The sequence below is a fragment of the Pristiophorus japonicus genome, chromosome 9, assembly GCF_044704955.1.
Source record: "Pristiophorus japonicus isolate sPriJap1 chromosome 9, sPriJap1.hap1, whole genome shotgun sequence".
Lineage (NCBI taxonomy): Eukaryota > Metazoa > Chordata > Chondrichthyes > Pristiophoridae > Pristiophorus > Pristiophorus japonicus.
This window is the reverse complement of record NC_091985.1, coordinates 118,655,478-118,677,819: the sequence shown is the minus strand read 5'-3', so window position 1 is coordinate 118,677,819 and position 22,342 is coordinate 118,655,478. Positions and strand designations below refer to the sequence as shown.

The window sequence follows — 22,342 nt, the reverse complement described above, 5'->3', positions numbered from 1 at the left end:
AACCATGGTGCCCACTGGGACACGGCCTCCCCAATCTCCCACCAAATGTGTTTATATTGCGATGGGGCTGGCTTGCCACGACCATCCCGGGTGAGCTCTCTGTAACGGCGCTCCACCTCAGAGACAAGTACCTCCAGTTCATCATCTGTAAACCAGGGAGCTCTGAGCCTCCCTGCATTGGACTTCCTGGCAACTTTTCCATCACTCATGATGGGTTTTCCAGGTGGATGACTGATGATTCTCTTCCCTCTCTCTCTCTCAATGACTTCCTTCTCTAACTGTCAGGTGCAAGTCAGTTACGAGATTTTATGTGCATGCGCAGCTGACCCCTCAGCCCCAATCGCAGGAAAAGTGAGGTCATCAGTCCCTAAAAACTACCAAAAAAATGTTCAAATCTCACATGCACAGTACACGGCCTCCGATCTTTCCTGAGTCGAGAGGCCTGCACCTACCGCCGACTCCTGCTGCCGGCCGATGCCTCCCGTTCCCACTGACAAAACCGGGATGAATCTTGCGCCCAATTGACCCCAGCGATAGCGGCCGGTAAAAAAATCACGCACCGCTCGGGGACCACTGATAAACGGGCGGAACTTAGGTTTGACCAAATTCGGGCCCTATAACCCTATTTATAAAACCTAATATTTTATTGGCCTTTTTGGTGGCTTATCTACCTGTGTTCACAATTTCAGCGAATTATGTATTGGAACCTTTAGGTCTCTCTGTTCATCCCCAGTATCTCTCTATTAAGTGTAGACTCTCATTCCTTGTTTTTATTTCCCCAAATGCCTGATGTGGTCTTCCTCTTTATCTCACTGTATACATACACACAATGCATCATAGCTCACTGGAGAGTCATCAGTAGGAACACTGGCTGTTTTTTCTCTTCACCCCCGCCCGCATTGCTACTGATACCATGTCGTGCTCCTATCACTGCCTCGCCCGAGATTGAACCTGGGACCTCCTGGTTTGTACAACCTATTTGTACACTGGGCAGTGCATTTAAACAGAACCATTAGAGTAACATTAACACTGTTATATTTTTTGGACTAAGTTCTGTATTGAATGTATTCAAAACAGCATCCTAAATATCATTATAACAAAGGACTTATTTTAAATCTTTAGCATCACTTTCTTCTTGGCCGTTGGGTTGACTGCATTGTCCTTCGTAATAGAGCGGAAGGAAGGTTTACTGGACAGAGGCTGGGTCGCAGGTTTGTGCAATGTAATTATTGTGACAAATCAAATGAACTTCTTAAACGAAAATCATTCATTTCCAATCCTCAAATTGTATCATTCATCAGATTCAAATCACTTGCTGTGAAAGTCAGATTGCAATTATCTCAGGCCAGATCTGTGTGTGTAATGTATTGTTCACAGAGGAACCATATTGAACACCTTCTGTGTAACATGGCTCCCACGTTTGCACACTTCATGTGTGGCTCCTGTAAAGCATCATCATCATAGGCAGTCCCATGGAATCGAGGAAGACTTGCTTCCACTCTTAGCATGAGTTCTTAGGTGGCTGTACAGTCCAATACGAGAACCACAGTCTCTGTCACAGGTGGGACAGATAGCCGTTGAGGGAAAGGGTGGACAGGGAGCCTGGTTTGCCACACGCTCCTTCTGCTGCCTGCACTTGATTTCAGCATGCTCTTGGCGACGATACTCGAGGAGTTCAGTGCCCTCCCAAATGCACTTCCTCCACTTAGTGCGGTCTATGGCCAGGGACTCCCAGGTGTCAGTGGGGATGTCGCACTTTATCAGGGAGGCTTTGAGGGTGTCCTTGTAACGTTTCCTCTGCCCACCTTTGGCTCATTTGCCGTGGATGAGTTCTGAGTAGCGCACTTGCTTTGGGAGTCTCATGCCTGGCATGCGGACTATGTGGCCTGCCCAGCGGAGCTGATCAAGTGTGGTCAGTGTTTCAATGCTGGGGATGTTGGCCTGGATGAAGACGCTAATGTTTGTGCGTCTGTCCTCCCAGGGGATTTGCAGGATCTTGCGGAGACATCGCTGGTGGTATTTCTCCAGCGACTTGAGGTGTCTGCTGTACATGTAAAGCAGACAACAGACGGGTGTCTTGTATTTTAATGCCGCATACAAGTTATTGAATAAATGATATATTGCCTGATTAGTAGCTTGAGGGTTACACAGTGTGGGAGACTGTACATTGACCAGGCTCACCCCAATAAAGCAGTTGGATGTTAGACGAACCTCAGTGATACATCACAAGAAACACTCTCGTTCAGAGAATATCATATGAGTATATCCACTTTCACAAACTGGGCAATGAAAAGAATCCACAGTGGAGCTACGTAAGGTACAATACTGTATCCGCTAAACTCAATTAGAACAACATCTGAAGGTTGTGTCCACAGATATGATACTCGTTTAAACAATCTATTTACAGTTCAGCATGGTTGCTGAAGACACTTAACTCTTATGAATCTTTTCTGTTGATTTCTTGCACACCAATAATTCTATGTACTTAAGGAGGAACTTATCAGTAGGTATTCATGATATGGAGTAAAGTACATACAAACATTTAAATTTTTTTTAAAGGTGGTTACGTGTGTGCAGTGGGATTTGAAAGCATGATGAGGACACATACAGGAACAGGATTGATGGGTTCAACGGCCATTTTATCTTTTTTGTGTGTATTCTAAGAAGTAGATTTTTGTGTAATATTCTGCATAGGATATTATATTTTAAGGAAACTTGTATGTGCTCTGCATTAGTCAGTAAATTCATTATGTATATTTTAATTCATTGTTTTTGTTATTTAGGTGTTAGTTCCCTGGAGGTAATATTGGCTCATATCTTCTCCCATCTGGTGACAATGACTATTCAGATCATCTTGTTACTCATCTTCACATTCCTTGTTTTCAAGGTCAGTCCTGTACTTTCCTGCAGAAGTTTTAAATGGAAAATTATTGAAGAGCCTGTCCTCCCACAATCTGAAAAATCTTCAGCTCAGTTGGGTATTATTCCCACAAATGCTCAGGTCAGGCAGTTAAATATGAGCCTGCCACTAATGAATGTCTATTGAAGGGTACAGTCACCTGCACACAATTTATGCATCAGAACTGTAAAACGAGAATAAGGGCCGTCAATCCTATTCCATGACCAGCTACTAGGAAGGGAACAGGAATAATCAAGGTGAACGGCCCTTAGATTTTTCCCCTCCCTCACTGTGGGGAACATTCATTCATTATCTCCCCACAACAGAATAGCTAAGATTGAGAACTCAAAGTTTGGGGAATTTGGGGCTTGAATCCATGTCCTACTGTTCCGTGGTTCCTTGAATTCCTATACTTATTGCTTAACTTAAAGTCAACTTTATACTCCTGACAAGGTTCTGCTAAACTGGTTTACTCACTGAGAACATTTTGTTTGCTTTTGACAACTTTGGAGGCGTAATTTATTCCATTGACTACACTAATGCTGCAAAACTTAAAAGGACTACTTTTTATTTCTAAATCACCACCAGATAATGTTTGAACTTGCCATATTTTGGATTAAATGGCTCTTTAAAGTTCTGGTGCTTTGTTCAACCAGCTCTCCATTGAAGGAAGAAAGGGTGATGGAACATCTTTAATTAGCTTGAAATATTCATATGGTAGGGGCAAATTTCCAATTTGCACATCAAGATCAGAGTAGCTTTTAGCGCTACCTGTATTACACTTAATACTGCATTACATCAATACCTATTTTCAAATACAATCGTGCTCCAAATTTAATTTAAAGGGGATTCAAATGAGTTAAATATAAGAAAAATGGTTCTCTTTGCATTAAAAGCAATGGTCGAGTAGAAATTACATTGAACAATTGGTTGTCTTGAACTAATTTATTTTATCCGTGTGTACTGTTGAAGATTCCTAATGAAGGATCCTTACCGCTGATAGTAATTCTGATCTTATTGCAAGGCATCACTGGCATATCAATGGGCCTTATCATCTCAGCTGCATTCGATGATGAGCAATCAGCAGCCCAGGTTTCGCTGGGCATCTTCTATCCTAATATTGTACTTAGTGGTAAGTGAGTTCTTAAGCGAATGTCAGAAAATAAAATCTATTAGTAACTAGCTCTGGAACTGCAGACATATTCTAATTTATGTGGAGGAAAAAATTCAATCAAATAATCAAGACGTCCATGGTGAAAGTAGTAAATTACCCTTTCTTTTATCCAAAGTCACTCCTCCGGCATACCATGTTCAATAAAGGTCTGGTCCACCTTAATTCAGGGGAGAGATCATTAAGATCGTCTTCCCTGAGGCCGACTGCCCTTCATTTGCCCATGCAGCTGTGTCCTCACCAGCTTGTCGTCACCTTATGTCCAAAGTAAAAGACAGTTGTCTCTTCCTGATCGTCTCTGCTATTTCCTGTTTTGCATCTGGTGCTCTCCATATGTTCCCATTTCACTTTCCTGTTGTGTAACTCTTAACAATCTCAACAATTCTTCTCAGCAACACCACATCTTATTTTTTCCTGGGAAGTCTTTTCCTACGTAGTTCCAATGAACTGTTAACAATTGGATTGAGAACACATCAAATTTAATAGAAATAAGTAACAGCCATTAAATAACAGCCTGTGACTTGCACTTTATACTGCTGGAGTTTAGGTGCAGCTTCAGCTTTTAAGTGGAGATGCCTAAAATGCCTTGGGTAAGTGGCAGATCAGTGGTGTTACATTGCCATTCAAACAACATTTTTATTATAAAATAATATATATGTTTACAAACGGATGCAGTGTTTCCCACTTTCATTTTTGGTCAGTCAGTTTTCTGACATTCTACGGAGCATCAGCACCTTGTTTAAGAGAGTCGAGACCCAGCTGCTGAAAATTCTACACAGGTAACGGTTCTGTTAGCTCAACTTAAAGTGTGCAGCAACTTGCATTTATATAGCACCTGTAATGTAGTAAAATATCTCAGGACACTTGGTCAAAGCTTGGTCAAAGAGGTAGGTTTTAAGGAGTGTCTTAAAGGAGGATAAAGAGGTAGTGAGACGGAGAGGTTTCGGGAGTGAATTCCAGAGCTTAGGGCCCAGGCAGCTGAAGGCATGGCCACCAATAGTTGAGCAGTTATAATCAGTGATGCACAAGAGGCTAGAATTGGAGAAGTGCAAATACCTCGGCGGGCTGAAGAGATTACAGAGATAGGGAGGGGCCAGGTCATGGAGGGATTTGAAAACAAGGATGAGAATTTTAAAATCGAGTCATTGCTTAACCAGAAGCTAATGTAGATCAGCGAGCACAGGGGTGATGGGTGAACAGGACGTGGTGCAAGTAAGGACACTAACAGCTGAGTTTTGGATGATCTCAAGTTTACAGAGGTTGGCAGGTGGGAGGCCGGCCAGGGGTGAGAGGGATGGGAACCAATGCAGGGAGACAGAGGGAAACAAAATGGAGACAGAAGCAAAAGACAGAAAGGAGATGAGTAAAAGTGGAGGGCAGAGAAACCCAAGGCAAAAAACAAAAAGGGCCACTTTGCAGCAAAATTCTAAACGGTCTACGTGCGTTAAAAAGGCAAGCCTGTAGGCTCTGTGCCTCAATGCGAGGAGTAAGGTGGACGAATTAACTGTGCAGATAGCAGTTAACGGATACGATGTGGTTGGCATCACGGAGACATGACTCCAGGGTGACCAAGGCTGGGAATTCAACATCCAGGGGTATTCAAAGTTTAGGAAAGATAGACAGAAAGGAAAAGGAGGCGGGGTGGCATTGCTGGTTAAAGAGGAAATTAATGCAATAGTTAGGAAAGACATTAGCTTGGATGATGTGGAATCGGTATGGGTGGAGCTACGGAATACCAAGGGGCAGAAAACGCTAGTGGGAGTTGTGTACAGACCTCCAAACAGTAGTAGTGATGTTGGGGAGGGCATCAAACAGGAAATTAGGGGTGCATGCAATAAAGGTGCACCAGTTATCATCGGTGACTTTAATATGCATATAGATTGGGCTAACCAAACTGGATACAATACGGTGGAGGAGGATTTCCTAGAGTGCATAAGGGATGGTTTTCTAGACCAATATGTCGAGGAACCAACTAGGGGGGCGGCCATCTTAGACTGGGTGTTGTGTAATGAGAGAGGATTAATTAGCAATCTCGTTGTGCAAGGCCCCTTGGGGAAAAGTGACCATAATATGGTGGAATTCTACATTAGGATGGAGAATGAAACAGTTAATTCAGAGACCATGGTCCAGAACTTAAAGAAGGGTAACTTTGAAGGTATGAGGCGTGAATTGGCTAGGATAGATTGGCGAATGATACTTAAGGGGTTGACAGTGGATGGGCAATGGCAGACATTTAGAGACCACATGGATGAACTACAACAATTGTACATCCCTGTCTGGCGTAAAAATAAAAAAGGGAAGGTGGCTCAACTGTGGCTATCAAGGCAAATCAGGGATAGTATTAAAGCCAAGGAAGTGGCATACAAATTGGCCAGAAATAGCAGCGAACCCGGGGACTGGGAGAAATTTAGAACTCAGCAGAGGAGGACAAAGGGTTTGATTAGGGCAGGGAAAATAGAGTACGAGAGGAAGCTTGCAGGGAACATTAAGAAGGACTGCAAAAGCTTCTATAGATATGTAAAGAGAAAAAGGTTAGTAAAGACAAACGTAGGTCCCCTGCAGTCAGAATCAGGGGAAGTCATAACTGGGAACAAAGAAATGGCAGACCAATTGAACACATACTTTTGTTCGGTATTCACTAATGAGGACACAAATAACCTTCCGGATATAAAAGGGATCAGAGGGTCTAGTAAGGAGGAATTGAGGGAAATCCTTATTAGTCGGGAAATTGTGTTGGGGAAATTGATGGGATTGAAGGCCGATAAATCCCCAGGGCCTGATGGACTGCATCCCAGAGTACTTAAGGAGGTGGCTTTGGAAATAACGGATGCATTGACAGTCATTTTCCAACATTCCATTGACTCTGGATCAGTTCCTATCGAGTGGACGGTAGCCAATGTAACCCCACTTTTTAAAAAAGGAGGGAGAGAAAAAACACGGAATTATAGACCGGTCAGCCCGACATTGGTAGTGGGTAAAATGATGGAATCAATTATTAAGGATGTCATAGCAGCGCATTTGGAAAGAGGTGATGATAGGTCCAAGTCAGCATGGATTTGTGAAAGGGAAATCATGCTTGACAAATCTTCTGGAATTTTTTGAGGATGTTTCCAGTAGACTGGACAAGGGAGAACCAGTTGATGTGGTATATTTGGACTTTCAGAAGGCTTTCGACAAGGTCCCACACAAGAGATTAATGTGCAAAGTTAAAGCACATGGGATTGGGGGTAGTGTGCTGACGTGGATTGAGAAATGGTTGGCAGACAGGAAGCAAAGAGTAAGAGTAAAAGGGTACTTTTCAGAATGGCAGGCAGTGACTAGTGTGGTACCGCAAGGTTCTGTGCTGGGGCCCCAGCTGTTTACACTGTACATTAATGATTTGGATGAGGGGATTAAATGTAGTAGCTCCAAATTTGCGGATGACACTAAGTTGGGTGGCAGTGTGAGCTGCAAGGAGGATGCTATGAGGCTGCAGAGTGACTTGGATAGGTTAGGTGAGTGGGCAAATGCATGGCAGATGAAGTATAATGTGGATAAATGTGAGGTTATCCACTTTGGTGGTAAAAACAGAGAGACAGACTATTATCTGAATGGTGACAGATTAGGAAAAGGGGAGGTGCAACAAGACCTGGGTTTCATGGTACATCAGTCATTGAAGGTTGGCATGCAGGTACAGCAGGCAGTTAAGAAAGCAAATGGCATGTTGGCCTTCATAGCAAGGGGATTTGAGTACAGGGGCAGGGAGGTGTTACTACAGTTGTATAGCGCCTTGGTGAGGCCATACCTGGAGTATTGTGTACAGTTTTGGTCTCCTAACTTGAGGAAGGACATTCTTGCTATTGAGGGAGTGCAGCGAATGTTCACCAGACTGATTCCCGGGATGGCGGGACTGACTTATCAAGAAAGACTGGATCAACTGGGCTTGTATTCACTGGAGTTCAGAAGAATGAGAGGGGATCTCATAGAAACGTTTAAAATTCTGACGGGTTTAGACAGTTTTGATGCAAAAAGAATGTTCCCAATGTTGGGGAAGTCCAGAACCAGGGGTCACAGTCTAAGGATAAGGGGTAAGCCATTTAGGACCGAGATGAGAAGAAACTTCTTCACCCAGAGAGTGGTGAACCTGTGGAATTCTCTACCACAGAAAGTTGTTGAGGCCAATTCACTAAATATATTCAAGAAGGAGTTAGATGTAGTCCTTACTACTTGGAGGATCAAGGGGTATGGCGAGAAAGCAGGAATGGGGTACTGAAGTTGCATGTTCAGCCATGAACTCATTGAATGGCGGTGCAGGCTCGAAGGGTCGAATGGCCTACTCCTGCACCTATTTTCTATGTTTCTATGTAAATGGAACAAAGGAACATTAAATCTAATAGGCATGTTCCTAGCACTTTCGTCTGTTTGTTTGGCTAGTGTGCAATAATACTAATGTTTGAGTTAGCTTACTGACGTGTATGATGTTGTTATGCTGTAAACTTGTTGCTAAATTTGTAGCATGTCATTACCGCGCCAAAAAAGGTACACCCAGTTTACGTGCAACAATAGCTTAAGAGAAGCAAAGCGATTCTGTCAGTCATTGCCTGCAATGCATCATTAAGTCCATTTATCTGACAACACTATATATTTATGTTTCGATGTATTTGTTGGACTAAGTGCCAAAGAAACTCTCTGTACAAGGGAGTGGCTGAAAAGCTCCGTTCGCATTATTCTAACGAAACTTTCGATCAAAGGAATGGCAGGTTATGTTCAACAGCGACAGAAAGAAAAGAGGGTATTTTATCCTTAGGCGGATAGTTGGGGGGGGGAGCAGTCGAATGTGCCGTCTGTGAATTTCCTTTGGAGGTGGAACGCTTCTGCATTGCGTCTAAGGCTCTTTGAAATGTCCGAAAGAGGGCATTCTTTTTGTTTTATTAACGTAAGTACCTCTCTTATCCGCACCCTCGGGACCTGGCCTGTGCCGGATAAGGGATTTTGCCAGACGAGGAGAGGTCACGTTAAAATGGACGGTACAGGTACTGAGCAAAGGGATATCGGGGCTGGGTGGCTTGGGGCTGGGAGTGCGGCAGAGAGATCATGGTGGTGGGGAAGGGGGGTGTGGTGGATCGTGGGGTCAGGCCAGTGATTGCAGGAGTCGGCAGCAAGGAAGGACTTCAATTTGTTCATGTCGGAGCGGCCGGGAATGGTGCCGGACGAGGGGTGGTGCCGGATAAGGGAGTCCTGGATAAGGGAGGTTCAACCTGTGGTAGGTTCGACTGAGTCAACAGACTTTGCCAACAACGCAGCAGTGTATGAACCTTGTGTCTTTATCACTGCAAATATTTGTAAATGCTGCATGAAGTATATTAGACGAGCAGGAGGGTGGGACAAGGGGTTCGTGGGAGAGGGGTGGGGCAGAGGAGGAGATTCTGGGGGCAGGGGGGGCAGGGGGAGGGAGTCCGGAGGGAAGGGTGAGGTAGAGAGAGGGAGTCCGGAGGGAGGGGTGGGACAGTGGGTGTGGGGGGGAGGGGTGGTGTGGTGCGAGGAGGAAGGGTGGGGCAGGGGGTTCAGTGGGAGGGGTTGGGTAGGGGGAGGGAGTCCGGAGGGAGGGGTGAGGCAGAGGGAGGGATTCTGGGTGGATGGGTGGGGCAGAGGTTGAGGGGGGAGGGGTGCAGAGGGTGGGGTTTTACTCAGAAATTTGTCTCCTAAAAAACCTTAAGCAAGTTAAATAAACTCTATTATAATGTATTTTGCATTGCAATGCTTTATACTTCCCAGCATGTGTCATCATGGAGTGGTGGGTTGTGGGATCACACCGGCTGTCCCCCAGACTGTAGGAAGGCCAATCTCGGCTGTTCCATTGTGGTTAGGCAGAGGTCAGAGGTCACTTACCGACACGGAGGAGGGAGAATTGGGGGAACTTCATCCCCAGGCTGTGTTACCGGAACTATTCTTTAGCCAGGTATGGATGCTTGGGACCTGCTCCCTTGCCACTTCTGTCTATTGAGCTGCTCTTGGTCCATGACGAGAGAGAGAGAGAGAGAAAGACCAGAAAAGGCAAGGGAGAAAATAATTTGGCAAAAACAGTTTTATACTTTTACCAAGTCGAGGAAGAAAATACAAATGAGTGATTTGTATGGATGCATTTAAGGGGAAGCTAGATACATTTAGATAAGGTGAGGGAGCAAGGAATAGAAGGATATGCAGATAGGGTTAGATGAAGTAAGGTGGCAGGGGACACAGACCTTTTGGACCAAATAGCCTGTTTCTGTGCTGTAAATGCTATGTAATTCTGTTAAATTAGTATTAAGCTTCTTTCTGCAAGATTTATTTTGTTGGAATACTCTCTCAATCCCTTTTATTTGTGTCTGATAACAGGTCTTTCAGAATTATTTTTCCATCTTTTCATTATTTGATTGGATTTTATTCAACCAGATATTTTTTGTTTGTGATGCAATAAGTGACATTTTGTTTTGTTTGTACTGCATTTGCATATGTACAATATTGTCGCCCTATCGTTATAGTGACTGAAGAATGAGATGTTTTTTAGTGTAGATATATCCTAGCTTACAACAAAACTCAAAGCAAAATATTGGTATAGTCAATAGATATGTAGTGCCAAAAATACGACAGTGGAAGATAGACGTATAATAGAAATTATAGCATCCCTGTGTTTCCAATTGGTCATCAATATAACAAATCATAGATATCCTCAATAGAAGCATCACTTAGAATAATAGAATCTAGGTTTAGGAAGGGAATTCCTGAGATTAGGGCCTAGGCAACTGAAGGTACGGCCACCAATGGTGGAGCGATTAAAATCGGGGATGCGCAAGAGGCCAGAATTGGAGGAGTGCAGAGATCTCGGAGGGTTATTGGGCTGGAGGAGGTTACAGAGATAGGATGGGGTGAGGACATGGAGGGATTTGAAAACAAGAATGAGGTATCATAGAATCGTACAGTGCAGAAGGAGGCCATTCTGCCCATCTTACCTGTGCCAGCTTTTTGAAAGAGCTATCCAATTACTCCCCTGCCCTTTCCCCATAACCCTGCAAAGGTTTTCCCCTTGAAGTATTCCCTATTGAAAGTTACTGTTGAATCTGCTTTCACCACCATTTTAGCCAGTGCATTCCAGAACACAACAAATCGCTGTGTAAAATATGTTTTCCTTATGTCGCCATTACTCTTAGATGAGGTGCACCTAAGGGCGGCTGAATCGTAGCAATTGATCAAATTCTCTTTTTTTTCTTTGTTTCAGGAATCATTTGGCCAATCGAATGTATTCCATATCCCCTAAGATACATCAGTTTAATCCTGCCGCAAACATATGCATCAGAAGCTCTTCGCAGTGTACTGTACCGAGGTAAGGAAACGTCTTCAATTATTTCACAACACACTACTCCTGTTCATTTGAATAGGTTATTCATATGAAAGCTAATTTATACATCTGATAACTAATTTTCAAATTTAACGGTGAAAATATAAATGTTTGCAATGTGATTATACAGGATTTTCTGAAACAATGGCCTATAAATTGAGGGGTTTATCGACCCCCAGAACCACCAGAATTGGGTGAAAAATGGTGATTGCCGCTCTTCCGACAGCTGTCGGCGGGTCCTGTGGCGGCCGCAATTTACGGATGGCCAACAACGCTGCCGATATTAGCGATCGTGAAAATCATGGAAATGATGCAGATTGTGATGTCAGTGAATGTGCAACACTCACTTGACGCCCAATCTGCAAGTTTGGAGTTCGCCGTTCAACGTTCGGCATGCCTTGCGTGCGACGAGCTGAGCAAGTGTTGATCAAGCAGGAAGGAGGCTCCAGCAGCGATATTTAAAGGGATCATCAGCAACAACTTTCACCTGACCTGTTTGTTCAGTTTGACTGGCTCTGTGCAACTTCATGCAACTCCAGCAGCTTTTTAAACTTGTTTCAAGGTTCTATGGTGACAGGTAGTGTTGGTGCAAGTTAAGAACGCCTTCATTCTTATTTAAAGGCTTGTGCTCACAACACTTGCTTAAAGCCGTGGGGTCCCGACTGGCAAACCCCCTCACACTCGAGTATCTTCGGGAGAGGGAGCAGAGTCAGCGAAGATGACGAGAAGATATGCACAGAGGGAGGAAGAGAAGGGCCAGGGGGGCTCTCAACAGGAGGCCTTCCCCAACTAGGGTCTTCCGAAAGCACTTCTTTTATAGCCATTTAACCATGGAGCAGTGTATTCGGAGGCTCCACTTCAGCAAGGAGGTGGTCATAGAACTCTGTCACCTCCTGCAACCAGACCTGCAGCTTGAGAGTAGGGTGACCACGGCTCTCCGAGTGGCAGTCAAGGTCACTGTGGCCCTCAATTTCTTCACCAGCGGATCCTTCCAGTCTGCAGCAGGAGACATAGCTAACATCTCCCAGTTCACCGTCCATCACTGTATCCGGGAGGTCACTGAGGCTCTCTACAGCAGCAGAAGGGACTGTGTTACATTCTCTGAGTAGAGAGAAGCAGGACGTGCACACTTGTGGCTTTGCCCGGATAGTGGGCTAACCCATGGTGCAGGGCGCCATCGACTGCACTCACACAGCTCTGCGGGCGCCGTGTACCAATCCTGAGATCTTCCGCAAGCGCAAACTCACTTAATGTGCAGTTGGTGTGCGACCATGGTCAGCGATTCCACAATGTCAATGCCCGCTATCCTGGCAGCAGTCATGATACCTTCTCCTGCATCAGTCCAGTGTGCCGGCAATCTTCAAGCTCGCATGGAGACAAGGGTTATTAGCTCTCCGTCTGGCTGATGACTCCCCTCCGCAACCCCATCACTCGTGCTCAGCACTCCTATAATGAGAGCCATGCATCCACCAGAAACATCATCGAGCAGACGATTGGGCTACTGAAACAACGGTTCCACTGCCTTGCCCACATGGGAGGAGCCCTCCAGTACTCGCCAAAGTGGGGGTCCCATTTCATGGTGCTCTGCTGCATGCTTCACAACTTGGCCATCATGAGGGTGCGGCCCTTGCCAGCAGGGATTGCGGGACCATCTCAGGAGGAGGACGCGGGAGAGGATGCAGGGAGGAGGCAGGCAGCCAATCCCGCTTCCAGAAGGGCTGTCCAAGAACACCTCATCAGACTCCGATTCCAATGAATGGAACCCCAAATCCCTGTTGCTCAGCATATCCCCATCATATCATCCCTGTCTCATGGAATATCGGACTGTCCTCCTGGGCACTGAAATGAGAGACACAATGAAAGATTCCAAACAAAATGAATACTTTTATCAAAAATCAATTCACACATATTTACAATTCCTTAGTGCTTGTCGTTCGGGCGCCTTTTCCTGTCCCAGTGCTCCTGTAAAGTGCTTCCTCATGGCCGCAGCATAGCTGGTGGAAGGCTGCTGACTTTCAGTGGGGGACACTACAGATGGCCTTACAGGACGACCTCAAGCAGCTCTGGACCTAAAAGGCCCGGCTGCAGACTGCACCACCTCGGCATGTGCGGTAGCAGTCTGGGCTGGCCAGCTGACTGGCAGCGACAAGGGCAATGACAGAATGGCACTGGTGGGAGCAGAAGTTCTGTCATCCTGAGAGAGGACAGCAGGGTCCTGCTCCACTGACCCACTGCCGCTCCCCGGGCCGGCGCCTCAGTATTCCTAGCTATCTGTTGCAGCTCAGATTGCTGGGCTGCTGCGACAGCCTGCAAGCCCCAGTTGACAGTGGTAAACCCAGCCACGATGCAGCAGTCTGAGCTTGAGTAGCATCAAGCTGAGATTGCATGCAAGCGGTCTGTGCTGGGTCGCTGTGGTGGGTCGCTTCTGCCTGTGATGCAATGGCCCATCACATACAGCATCATGTCTGGGTCGACACGGTTACTTCGGGAGTCTTCCATCATTTCCAACCTGAAAATCCTGGGCTCCAAGCTCTGCGCAGAACCCCGTACAATGTTGGAGGTGGACTCCTCCATGCTCCTTGACATTGCCAAGAATCTCTCTGGTAGGCTTGCCATTGCACCGAGCAATTCGGTGTGCATGCCCATCATCCTTCTTCTGAAGGCTGCCCCATCAAGGTCCTTATCTGCGTCCTGTCCAGCAGAACTCGCATGCGAACTCACTCTCCGGGGAGCTGGCCTCCGAGCTACCCTTTCCCCCAGCCTTGCTGCAGCCCGCTTGTGCCCAGTGCCTCACCCTGGGCAGATCCAGCAACTGCACTAGCCTCTAAAGTACGCACAGTGCCAGTTTCTGAGCTGGTGTCTGCAGTAAGGCTGTGTCTTCTTCTCCCTCGTTCTCGTGCATTGCCTCGGGGTCAGACTGCTTGGCTACTTGTTGATTATGTGAAAGGCACAAGAGTTGAGCTATGGTGAGGGGGTGAAGCAAGATATGCATGCAGATAACATCAGCAGCTTGAAAGTGAGAAGAGATTGCAGGTTGAGGATGAAGTGGGATGTGCTAAGAACATAAGAAATAGGAGCAGGAGTAGGCCATTTGGCCCCTCGAGCCTGCTCCACCATTCAATAAAAACATGGCTGATCTGATCATGGACACGGCTCCACTTCCCTGCCCGCTCCCCTTAACCCTTTACTGCCTTATTGCACAAAAATCTGTCTATCTCTGCCTTAAAAATATTCAATGACCCAGTCTCCACAGCTCTCTGGAGCAGAGAATTCCACAAATTTATAATTCTCTGAGAGAAGAAATTCCTCCTCATCTCCGTTTTAAATGGTTGGCCCCTTATTCTGAAACAATGTCCCCTAGTTTTAGTTTCCCCTATGAGTGGAAATATCCTCTCTGCATCCAATTTGTTGAGCCCCCTCATTATCTTATATGTATTTCGATAAGATCATCTCTCATTCTTCTGAACTCCAATGTGCATAGGCCCAACCTACTCAAGCTATCTTCATAAGTCAAACCCCGTATCTCCGGAAGGATTAGGAATGGCCATCCCGTTGTCCCCAAGGGCTTCAACCTTGTCGGTTGCCATAGCTCTATGATCTGCCACCCAATTATGTTCAGCACACTCTCCTCCAGCTGGCTGAGGTCGTGGATGTCAGCTGCTCTCTCCGGTTATGTGTGACCTTGGAACGGTGATATACTTCCACTGTGTGAGGCTTGTGGTGCAGATGGTGGGATATGGCATTTGCTGAGGCCTTCACTCACCTTGACCTGCCGTGTGAGGTTATTAAACTTCTTTTGGCACTGGATGGCCAACCTTGGCACCAGAGTGCTGGCTGTGACATGGGCGGCTATCTCCTGCCACAGCTTTCGTGAGGTGTGTGGCGAGGACTTCCTTCCAGTTTGTGGGAAGAGGACAGCCCACCTCCTCTCCACGGCCACAACCAGTGTCTCCAGAGCTGTGTCGGAAAATCTCTGGGCTCTCTTCCTTTGAGGACACTCTGCCATGAGTTTGCAGTAACTTCTTCTTGCAGATACAGTTCTGAGTGCATCAATGCACCTCCCCTTTAAGTAATGAATAAAGCTTGTGCCACACATGACTGGGAATTAGACTGGACCCGATATTGGTCCACCTGTTGAGTGTTAAGCCAAGGATCAACAGTTTTAGCGCTGAAATTGAGAAAATAATCATGTTTTAATGAGGACTGAGCATGAATTTTGTATGCTGGCTCGACCATTTTGAGGTGGCGCTGGTTAGATGTTAACACTTCTCATTTCGTGGGCGTATCCAATTTCTAAACCAATATATTTTATATATACTACAGTATTTCAATTCTATTCTGATCTCTGTTTGATGGCACTCTTAAATGTTAACAATGCAAACCAGTTTTTTAAATTATGTTTGCTTTGACAACAGTAGCACGAATTATGAATGGGATGAAGTTATTTTCTGAAGGAAAACTTGTAAGGATGGATCTGGGTTAGTGTGCAGCTATTTAAAATCTGCAAAAGGAATTATTCTGGATTTTTAATGGCTGCTGCACTAATATAAATAATGTATGATTGATGGAACTGTCCATGGCATATCTCGTGCTCATTCATTGTAACAAGAAATAATGGGCCTGAAATTCCGATTGAGGTCTTCCCGCGGGCAAACGAGTGAAATAGGGAAAAAAGATGCACACTTACCTGTTGCTGCTGCGCCCGTTCGAACTTCCGCGCCTGAGGCCTCTGGTGACTGCGCGTCGCAGCGCGTGCACGTGGGAAGATCTGTCAAGCCAGAAACTTGACAGATCGGAAAAGCTGGTTTTCAGCGCATTTCCGATGCCTTCCCGGGTCCGTAGAAACTTCGTACGGGACATCGGAATTTCAGGGCCATTTTAGAAGTGATGCAATCCTGATATAAAAGAAAGAACTTGCAATTATATAGCTTGTTTCATGTCCTTAGGATGTCCCAACGTGCTTTACAGCAGACTATTTGCACACAGCAAGCTCCTACAAACAGCAATATGATCAGATATTCTGTTCAGGTGAAGTTGGTTGAGGGATTAATATTGGTCAGGACACCGGGCATAACTCCCTTGCTCTTCTTCAAGTGCCAGACAGGGTGTCGGTTTAACATCTCATCCGAAAGACGCCACCTCTGACACTGCACTGGACTGTCAGTCTGGTTTATGTGCTGGGCTCTTTGAAAGAGCTATCCAATTAGACCCACTTCCCCGCTCTTTCCCCATCGCCTTGCAAATTTTTCCCCTTCAAGTATTTATCCAATTCCCTTTTGAAAGTTATGATTGAATCTGTTTCCACCGTCCTTTCAGGCAGTGCATTCCAGATGAGGTGGTATAAATGACAGACAAGGGTTTGCATTTTCAGATATTCAAATGGAACACAAGACTTTTATTAAAGTTACCGTTTCTTCATTTCTAGCAATCTGTTAGTACAGCCTCTAGATTCATGGGTTATACGTCCCATGAGGAACCACTGAAGTTTTGTTAGAATTTCAGTGTCATACAAAGATGCATGCAGCCGACAAAGTGTCAGAAATTAGGATGTCTACATCAGTCTGGAAGTGAAAATGATAAATAACACACTGGTGCCACAGTTGGTGATACCACATGCAAACAACATAACTTACTTTCTGTTTGAAGCAGTGAACGGAATTTAGTTAGTTTTTTCATCGCTGTGAAGCAACATCTCGATGAATTGGAAGTATGCAGTATGTTTTTCAACTGAAGTTACATTGAATGTATGTATTGGTTATAGGAAAATTTAGAAAAAAATGTGGACTCTTTGAAAACAGGCAGTGAAGGTTATTATTAACTCTAATACAGAAGCAAAATACTGCAATGCTGGAAATCTGAATTACAAACAGAAAATGCTGGAAATACTCAGCAGGTCAGGCTACATCTTAAGTTAAAATTTCAGGTCGATGACCATTATCCAGAACTGCCTGACTTGCTGAGTATTTCCAGCATTTTCTATTTTTATTTTAAGTTTAATAAACTGCCGAATATATATCTAACATGATGAATGACTAAAGCTCATTGGACTGTAAGGTAGAATGTTAAACCAGCTAAGAAATTGGATTAAAAAAAAATGAAGACAAATGATGAGAGGTGTGACATTTTGCGGGAAGTGCTGAATGGAGCACCGTTGGGATCAACGATTCTTGTTTCTATGCAAAAGGCAGAAACCAATTGCAAGCTTGCGTGTTAATTATTCAGGCAACACTGCACTCGAGCTGGAGAAGCGAGTTAAAACTTTCAAGATGCATTTACAGTCGTTATGCAACGAGACATATATATGGCAAATTTAATTTAATGCTGTCAAATGCAAAATACTGCTTTTTGGGGAAGTTAGCAGGTATATGAGGGAGACAGGAATAAAAGGATATGCTGACAGTGTGATATGAAGTAAATAGAGTGGGAGGAGGCTCTCGGACAGCATAAACACCAGCAGCAACCTGTCTGGCCAAATGGTCTATTTCTGTGCCGTCAATTCTCTGTCATTGTAAGTATTCTGTTTGCACGTGTCTGCTGCATTTCATTCTCTGAGTCCTTGGCTCAATCTGCATATCATAAAGTATGGTGGACTGCAGCTCTTGCACTCTCAATAGTGTAACCGTGCCCCTCAGTAGTGTAACCTTGCCTCAAAATAGTGTAACCCTGCCTCACAATAATGTAAACTCTCCCCACAATAGTGTAACCTTGCCCCACAATAGTGTAACCTTGCCCCACAATAGTGTAACATTGTCCCATAATAGCCTAACTGTGACTCACGATAGTGCAACTCCCCATGATAGTGTAACTGTGCCCCACGATAGTGTAACCGTGCCTCACAATTATGTAACCTTGACCCACAATAGTGTAACCTTGCCCCACAATAGTGTAACCTTGCTCCACAATAATGTAACCTTGCCCCACAATAATGTAACGATGCCTCACAATAGTGTAACATTGTCCCATAACAGTCTAACTGTGACTCATGATATTCTCTGGACTCTGGGGAGGTACCAGCGGATTGGAAAGCAGCTAATGTAATGCCTGTTTAAAAAAGGGGGCAGACAAAAGGCAGGTAACTATAAGCCGGTTAGTTTAACATCTGTAGTGGGGAAAATGCTTGAAACTATCATTAAGGAAGAAATAGCGGGACATCTAGATAGGAATAGTGCAATCAAGCAGACGCAACATGGATTCATGAAGGGGAAATCATGTTTAACTAATTTACTGGAATTCTTTGAGGATATAACGAGCATGGTGGATAGAGGTGTACCGATGGATGTGGTGTATTTAGATTTCCAAAAGGCATTCGATAAGGTGCCACACAAAAGGTTACTGCAGAAGATAAAGGTACGCGGAGTCAGAGGAAATATATTAGCGTGGATAGAGAATTGGCTGGCTAACAGAAAGCAGAGAGTCGGGATAAATGGGTCCTTTTCGGGTTGGAAATCGGTGGTTAGTGGTGTGCCACAGGGATCGGTGCTGGGACCACAACTGTTTACAATATACATAGATGACCTGGAAGAGGGGACAGAGTGTAGTGTAACAAAATTTGCAGATGACACAAAGATTAGTGGGAAAGCGGGTTGTGTAGAGGACAGAGAGAGGCTGCAAAGAGATTTAGATAGGTTAAGCGAATGGGCTAGGGTTTGACAGATGGAATACAATGTCGGAAAGTGTGAGGTCATCCACCTTGGGAAAAGAAACAGTAAAAAGGGAATATTATTTGAACATGCTGCGGTGCAGAGGGACCTAGGGGTCCTTGTGCATGAATCCCAAAAAGTTAGTTTGCAGGTGCAGCAGGTAATCAGGAAGGCGAATTGAATGTTGGCCTTCATTGCGAAAGGGATGGAGTACAAAAGCAGGGAGGTCCTTCTGCAACTGTATAGGGTATTGGTGAGGCCGCACCTGGAGTACTGCGTGCAGTTTTGGTCACCTTACTTAAGTAAGGATATACTAGCCTTGGAGGGGGTACAGAGACGATTCACTAGGCTGATTCCGGAGATGAGGGGGTTACCTTATGATGATAGATTGAGTAGACTGGGTCTTTACTCGTTGGAGTTCAGAAGGATGAGGGATGATCTTATAGAAACATTTAAAATAATGAAAGGGATAGACAAGATAGAGGCAGAGAGGTTGTTTCCACTGGTCGGAGAGACTAGAACTAGGGGGCACAGCCTCAAAATATGGGGGAGCCAATTTAAAACCGAGTTGAGAAGGAATTTCTTCTCCCAGAGGGTTGTGAATCTGTGGAATTCTCTGCCCAAGGAAGCAGTTGAGGCTAGCTCATTGAATGTATTAAAGTCACAGATAGATAGATTTTTAACCAAAAAGGGAATTAAGGGTTACGGGGAGCGGGCGGGTAGGTGGAGCTGAGTCCACGGCCAGATCAGCCATGATCTTGTTGAATGGCGGAGCAGGCTCGAGGGGCTAGATGGCTTACTCCTGTTCCTAATTCTTATGCTCTTATGCAACTTCCCATGATAGTGTAACAGTGCCCCACGATAGTGTAACCATGCCTCACAATTGTGTAACCTTGACCCACAATAGTGTAACCTTGCCCCACAATAGTGTAACGATGCCTCACGATAGTGTAACATTGCCCATAATAGTCTAACTGTGACTCACGATAGTGCAACTCCCCATGATAGTGTAACCATGCCCCACGATAGTGTAACCGTGCCTCACAATTATGTAACCTTGCACCACAATAATGAAACCTTGCCCCACAATAGTGTAACCTTGCCCCACAATAGTATAACCTTGCCCCACAATAGTGTAACCTTGCCCCACGATAGTGTAACCTTGCCTCACAATAGTATAAACTGGCATCACAATTGTGTAAACTTGCCCCACAATAGTGTAACCTTGCCCCACAATAGTGTTACCTGACCCCAAAATAGTGTAACCTCGCCTCACAATAGTGTTACCTTGCCCAGAATAGGGTAACCTTCACCCACAGTAGTGTAACATTGCCTCCCAATAGTGTAAATTTCATCACAATTGTGTAACCTTGCCAAACAATAGTGCAACCTTGCCCCACAATAGTGTAACCTTGCCTCGCAATAGTGTAACGATGCCTCACGATAGTGTAACATTATCCATAATAGACTAACTGTGACTCATGATAGTGCAACTCCCCATGATAGTGTAACCATGCACCATGATTGTGTAACCGTGCCCCACACTAGTTTAATCTTGCCTTACAATTGTGTAACCTTGGCCCACAATAGTGTTACCTGGCCCCAAAATAGTGTAACCTCGCTGACAATAGTGTAACCATGCCCCACAATAGTGTAATTATCCCTCACGATAGTGTAACATTGTCCATAATAGACTAACTGTGACTCATAATAGTGCAACTCCCCATGATAGTGTAACCATGCACTATGATAGTGTAACCGTGCCCCACAATAGAGTAACTTTGCTGCACAATAGGGTAACCTTGCCCCACAATAGGGTAACCTTGCCCCACAATAGGGTAACCTTGCCCCACAATAGGGTAACCTTCACCCACAGTAGTGTAACATTGCCTCCCAATAGTGTAAATTTCATCACAATTGTGTAACCTTGCCAAACAATAGTGCAATCTTGCCTCACAGTTGTGTAACCTCGCCCCACAATAGTGTAACATTGCACCAAAATAGTGCAACCTTCCATCACAATCGTGTAAACTTGCTTCATAATACTGTAACCTTGCCCCACAATAGTGTAACCGTGCCTCACAATATTGTAACATTTTCCCACAATAGTGTAACTTGCATCACAATATTGTAACCTTGTCCCACAATAGTGTTACTTGGCACCACAATAGTGTAACCTTTCTGCATAGTAGTGTAATCTTGACTCACAGTAGTGTAACCTTGCCCCACAATAGTATAACCTTGCCTCACAATAGTGTAACCGTGCTCCACAATAGTGTAACCTTGCCTCACAATAGTGTAACCTTGCCCCACAATAGTGTAACCTTGCCTCACAATAGTGTAAGCTTGCCCCACAATAGTGTAACATTGCCTCACAATAGTTTAATCTTGCCTCACAACAGTTTAACACTGGCCGACAATGGTGTAACCTTGCCCCACAATAACGTAACCTTACCTCACAATGGTGTAACCTTGCCCCACAATAGTGTAACCATACCCCAATAGTGTAAACTTGCATCACAATTGTGTAACCGTGCCTCACGGTAGTGTCACCTTGCCCCACAATAGTGCAACCTTGCCCCACAATATTGGAACCTTGCCCCACAATATTGGAACCTTGCCTCACAATATTGGAACCTTGTCTCACAATAGTGTAACCTTGCCCCACAATATTGTAATCTTGCCCCACAATAGTGTAACCTTGCCTCACAATAGTTTAATCTTGCCTCACAACAGTTTAACACTGGCGACAATGGTGTAACCTTGCCCCACAATAGTGTAACCATACCCCAATAGTGTAAACTTGCCACACAATAGTGTAACCTTGCCCCACAATAGTGTAACTGTGCCCCACAATAGTGTGACCTTGCCTCACAATAGTGTAACCATGCCCCACAATACTCACAATAGTGTAACCTTGCCCCACAATAGTATAACCTTGCCCCACAATAGTGCAACCTAGCCCCACAATAGTGTGACCTTGCCCCACAATAGTGTAACCATACCTCAATAGTGTAAACTTGTATCACAATAGTGTAACCTTGCCCCACAATATTGTAACCTTGCCCCACAATAGTGTAACCTAGCCTCACAATATTCACAATAGTGTAACCTTGCCTTACAATAGTGTAACCTGGTCTCACAATAGTGTAACCTTATCCCACAATAGTGTAACGATGCCTCACAATAGTGTAACATTGTCCCATAATAGTCTAACTGTGACTCACGATAGTGCAACTCCTCATGATAGTGTAACCGTGCACCATGATAGTGTAACC

The 22,342-nt window shown here is 44.8% G+C and overlaps 1 protein-coding gene across 1 annotated transcript in view; it reads left to right on the top strand.

The window, feature by feature from the left end:
* abch1 (ATP-binding cassette, sub-family H, member 1) overlaps positions 1–22,342 on the top strand; it is a 132,347-nt gene that overhangs the window by 89,721 nt on the left and 20,284 nt on the right. The window contains exons 17-20 of the mRNA XM_070890990.1: positions 1,123–1,211; positions 2,784–2,887; positions 3,872–4,031; positions 11,305–11,409. Of these exons, the coding sequence (XP_070747091.1) occupies positions 1,123–1,211; positions 2,784–2,887; positions 3,872–4,031; positions 11,305–11,409 (458 nt within the window). The remainder of the gene's footprint in view (positions 1–1,122; positions 1,212–2,783; positions 2,888–3,871; positions 4,032–11,304; positions 11,410–22,342) is intronic.